This window comes from Lottia gigantea, assembly GCF_000327385.1.
Source record: "Lottia gigantea unplaced genomic scaffold LOTGIsca_59, whole genome shotgun sequence".
Classification (NCBI taxonomy): domain Eukaryota; kingdom Metazoa; phylum Mollusca; class Gastropoda; family Lottiidae; genus Lottia; species Lottia gigantea.
In genome coordinates, this window is record NW_008710013.1 from 966,904 (window position 1) to 972,495 (window position 5,592).

Genomic DNA, 5,592 nt, shown 5'->3' on the forward strand with positions numbered 1-5,592 from the left:
TTATTCTAATTTTAGATGCGATTTTTGATATTGAACTCACGTGGCCATATTTTATGGGGTGCAATATTTAACATTAGTCAGCAAAACGAATCTTGGATTGATATAGATCACTTGGTGATGACGTCATATGACAGGTCAATTGAAGCGATAGAAGCTATGAGGTAACATCATTTCAGATTCAATTTACATCCATTCACCCCTTCAAGAACTCATGATGTTACTGTGCGATAGGTTATTCTCTCAATCCCCTAATTGGAGAATCCACATAGGTTGTTATAGTGTATATTTTATAAGGAAATAAGTCATGTTTAAGTGAATTCGAATTTTTTTGATCTAATCTTTTCACTTTCAAATGTACCGTCACATACTAATCTGTTACTGCATGTCGTAATGTCATATACTTAACTATCGGCAATTAATTGAGTTTATTCATTGCTATGTTATAATACTTGAATTATGACACACTATTCGAGGCTATGCTCGTTGAAGATTCCTCGCCAAGTTTACATAGAAAAAGAATGAGCAGCGCTGGCGTAATGTCTCTTAGTTCACACTGCCAGCATCATTAATCCATTAAATTCTTTTTAAATATCTTATTCATTTTGTTTTATCTCGTTAGCTATGATCCTATTCCACTAGAGTTCTGCTTCTATACAGACGCCAATAAAACGTTAACAACGTTCTCTGTAGCTATATCAAAAGCTGTAAGCTACTATCTACTGAGTAGGGATACTAAAGGTAGTCCATTACCATCTGGAGTAGAGAAAAGTAAGCTAACTACAATTATGTCTTTATCTCTAATCTAGGGTATCGCGGTGTCTTAGAAGTTTGTTTGTTGAGCCCCGATCCCGGCCTAAGCAACGATAATACATCGGGATTTTTCAACCCTATCAATAATGTAGGTTGGAAGATCTGACGTGATTTCTCAACAGTTGGAGTGGTGATAAAGTAGACTATCCTTGCAGAATTTCGCTCATTGTATACTGCATGACCGGTCTTCATTAAAGAATCAGGCGCAGAAAGGTAGAGCTCAAGCCTCTATCTAATTTCATTTTAATCATTTCATCGGCAATTCCCTTACCCTGGAAGGGATACACATGACAATTGGCATTTTGTAATAGTAAATAGTATGTTAAATGCTTAGTATGCACATTCAAAAGGTGTCTTCATTTTTGAAATCATTAACTTTTTATAAGATTTGTGACTCCATATTAATCGTCGTATATCAAATAGAATTACATGTTTCTCTTTCAGACATCAGTTTGCTAAACGATTTATCCTACCAGCCCTTACTCGGATCCTTTACCAGAAAAATCAACAATAACTATATTCAGGCAAGAGACTTTAGCACCTCTATATTTTATATGTCTGTAAACAATAAAATTCTACAAATGCAATGTTTCTCTTATATTTATACTGGGTTATATCAAATGCTCCATATATTACATTAACGTTGGACGTTTCAACCATTGCAGATTACCTCCGATGTTCCAATATTGGTGGGACGAATAAATTTGGAAATACTCAACTACGGTAACACAGTAGCAACACTGAATTGTGAGAAATATTGGAAATTGGAATATAACATTAAATCGTGTGAAAACCAAGATGCTGAATTCTTCCTGTTCAATTATACCATGGTAGGTGCAAAATGTATCTTGCCCAGGTCCTAATTAAAATTTATTTTTGAATTTAATGCTATAAAAAGGCTGCAAAAAGTTCAAAGTATTAGGCCGAAATGTAACCTATTTTACTGTCATAACATAGTCATTTTAAACTTCCAATAAGCCATATTCTTTTACAGGTTGAAAAAAACCATTCAGATTTGCATTTAATCTGATTGCCAATTGCACGATAATTTTTTTGTTGCGACTTAGGCTACACAGATCCGATTTTACTTGTCTTTTTGACCAATACAGAATGTACTATAGTTCTTTATAATATTTTCTTACAGTGATGTCAGCATTTTAATCAGGTTGTGCAGAGGTCATTTTCAAACCCTGATTAGTTTCATTCTATTGATTGTGAATGATTGTTTTTCATCCGAGGCTGCTGTGCAAATTTTTCTGACTTATTCTTGTAGGAAGTAAATGTTATTTGTTTTGGAAATGTGGGAATGACTATCGATGTCGAATCAATTTTAGTTTCCTGTATAAGAATATATCCAGAGTTTGATCCAGATATATATTCCAGCAATATCCAATCATTACGATTTAGCTTGGATATCCTTGGACCTAAAGGTGAGCAAAACTAATATTACCTTTGGTCTGACGTCTTTCAAAAGTATCATTTTTCCTAGGACTTACACACTTATCCATTTATGGGCATCTTATTATTTCCACATATGAATAATTTCAGGAACTGCTAGCTTTGTCCGTGGTTCTCAGCTCATAATGGAAGAATATTGGTCGAGTGGAGTGGAAACAGCCTCGGCTGACTCCAAGGCAAACACATCGCTAATCCTTTCCGAATCAGAGAGGAATTTAACGTATATAAATCTAGCCTCTGATGCGGCAATAGTAGCTGTATCAGAATCTTTTAACCCAGACTCGATTCAAACAGATACGGTTGTGGTTCAAAACATACAAGATTCGGCAAGTATCTCTTCCACAATGTTTCGAGTAGGGTCTTCGGAAAGGTCGTCAGATACCTCAACAGAGAACGTTGTTTCTGAAATCCAGTCCACTTCACTCTTTGTGTCTTTAGGAACAATGCAAATACTAGCAGAAAATAAAGGGACAATGACGTCTTCTCCCTTTGTAACATCATTAGATGCGAACTCTGTGATTGTAGATGGAACCACAGAAGATTTGCAATCGCGATTTTCCTCTGTACAATCAAGAGCAGAGACATCTCGTTTTGAAGCTGACTCATTAGTTATGGTGCCTGAAATAACTTCATTAATGGCCTTAAAAACTGATCTTGTTGGCGATGGAATTTTGAAGACAGTTTCCTCAATGATAGTCAATAATCACAAACAAGAATCGTCCAATCTTTTCACGGGAGAAAAGCCTTTTGAGGATGATAAAAACCAGAACTCAGAGGATGAGTCAATAGATGACGCCTCGGCCTTCACAGGTTGGTATAAGCGTATGTTATGAAATTCTTGCTCTGCATGATTTATGAATCAAATCTGGTTAAAAGACAAATCCGAATGTTTTTGTGTTCTTTCAGTAGGTATCTCAAATTATCATCTGAATGACAGTGTTTGTACACTATCGGTTAATGGGTTTATATTCATTTCCTCTGCATCATCTTAGTTGTATGTCAATTTGTATGTCCTGTGTGTTCAGTTTAAGGAAATACGAATGTCACGTTAAAAACTCATTGTGGATTTGTGCAAAATGTTAACTATCCTTGTATTTAAACCGGTAGAACCGGTAACCGGTATATGTTATCGTGTTCTAATGTTTTCTTTTATTTCAGTTGGAAATCGGATATCAAAGACAAGCAAGAGCATTTTCTCAATTCGAACGTATTTAGTGGGACCGGAAGACGCAACCACGCCATTTGTATTAGAAATAACAAAGAGTCCCTTACACGAGGCATCGCAGACATCAGAGTATGTTTTGTATTCGTCCGTTTTTTACCATCTACCTCAAAATCTCCCACTAGAAGAAATGTGCAGCTTGATAAACGCAGACAAACCCAGCGCACAGGACAACATCAGTAAATATATAAACTTAACATCGGAAAAATGCCTCGAAGAAATCTACATTTCAGGTTCTTCAGACACGGCGTTCCAGTGCCATTGTAGACCAAAGATGATATCTGGTCACATTTTGCAAGAACCAATCCAACAAAGGGTCGAGCAGATTGTTAAGGAGTTGACAGTCGATAAGAAAACCTTGTCATCTACAACAAGAAAACTAACGTCTGCTAAAGATCCAAGAAAATCGTCTAGAACGATAGGAACTATCGGCATAGCTTTGTTAATCACAGTTGGGGCTTTTATAGTTTCCTTGGATTTACCCAATATTATAGACTTAGCCGTGTCTTTAAAACGCAAAATCAAAATCTCTTCGCTCGATTAAATGTTATAAGGCTGAAAAATATCTGAAAAATAAAAATTTGAATGAAAAGTTGCAGGACTATTTTATATCCTTGTCGAGTTGAATGTGGAATACAAAGACTTAATAATTTCTAGTGCTGCACTTTCCCAACAAACTAAGTTATTGTAAGAAGAAATACTAACTTAAATATAATTAAATTTTATAATGATAATTATATACTATGAGTTCCTTATTTTAACCATAATCATCATCATTTCATTTCATCATTAGGCCCTTTGGCATGACCATCGTATCATGAATAAGGGTTTTGACGTGGTCGTATTCGCCATATTAAACTAAACCCACTACACTTCGTTTTGTTGGCGTGGAAGTGAGTTTCATTCTTTCCAAGTAAATATTCCAAAGTAAGGCTTGATTTTCTCTGGGCTTCACCACTATCTCATGGTGGATCGTCAAAAAACATTCTGACCAATACACATATCACGCCAACAAACTCATAACCTGGAACAAAATGATTAAGACCAAATTGTCAACATATCTTTATCGAAAAATGTGATACAGTAATACATTCGTTAAGGCTTTTGAACAACATATCAACATATGTTTTGAATCGAGCTCATTATTAGTGCCTGTGCTTTACTACAGATTTACACCATATAGTTCTTAATTCGGTACTTCGGGACGATCATGAACGTTAATACTTGCTACACACACACACCCTCACACACCAGATCTTAGTTTTGGATGGTTCTGAAACGTTAGACATAAGTGCATGATTGACATGCTGTTAATTTCCTTAACGGTGCTGAATATCGAGAACGTATTTACGTAACTTAAACTCTTTGCCTGTGAACAAGTGGATAGACTGAAGTACCTACAGCAGAAATGATCATTTTAGCACCAATGCCAAATAGATCAGTTTTTGTATTGAGAGTATTTAACGTCCACAACATGGTTTATAAGTTACCGTTTGCCAATAAATGTTCATTTACTCTAAGGTATTGCAAAAAATGCAAGTATATGACAGAACTCTCTCTTCGACGAGCATGACAAGAAAGGAAGAAGCTTGTAGAGAGAGAAGGCAAAATATTACCTAAAGTAAAGGTAACTCTGGATGTAAGACTAACATACTGACGTATGAGGTAGCCCTAGTGCATACACGCCTTATTCATCCATCACTGAATGACCGTCAATGAATCTGTAGCTCCGTCATTCATTGCCATTGGCTTAATCCGTCATTGGCGTCAGTCCGTCAAACCTCCGGTGGCTTTCAATTCAACCTAAAGGAATGCTAAAACTGAATGCCAATAAATTAGGTAGTCAGACCTGGTTACTTCATACTTAACAACATCAATGAGTTCTCCACACCATCAATGGGTTCGCCACTAAGTCAATGAGTTCACCACTACGTCAATGAGTTCACCACTACGTCAATGAGTTTGTCACTATGCCAATGACACTGCAATGATTGGCGGACTAACGTCAATGACAGATTGAAAAAGAAAAAATAGACAATTTTAAAGGAATCTAGGAAGGCTGTGAAAAAATCTATCGCGATTTTGGTATAGTGAAAGTATAA

At 36.1% G+C, this 5,592-nt stretch overlaps 1 protein-coding gene across 1 annotated transcript; it reads left to right on the forward strand.

Annotated features, from left to right (window-relative positions):
* Positions 1-2,116: 2,116 nt before the first annotated feature.
* LOTGIDRAFT_166578 (hypothetical protein) lies at positions 2,117-4,034 on the forward strand (the record flags this gene model as incomplete). Its single annotated transcript, XM_009063649.1, has 3 exons — positions 2,117-2,240; positions 2,359-3,078; positions 3,427-4,034. 3 exons carry the CDS (start codon positions 2,117-2,119, stop codon positions 4,032-4,034), a joined length of 1,452 nt encoding a protein of 483 aa, XP_009061897.1.
* Positions 4,035-5,592: the final 1,558 nt, after the last annotated feature.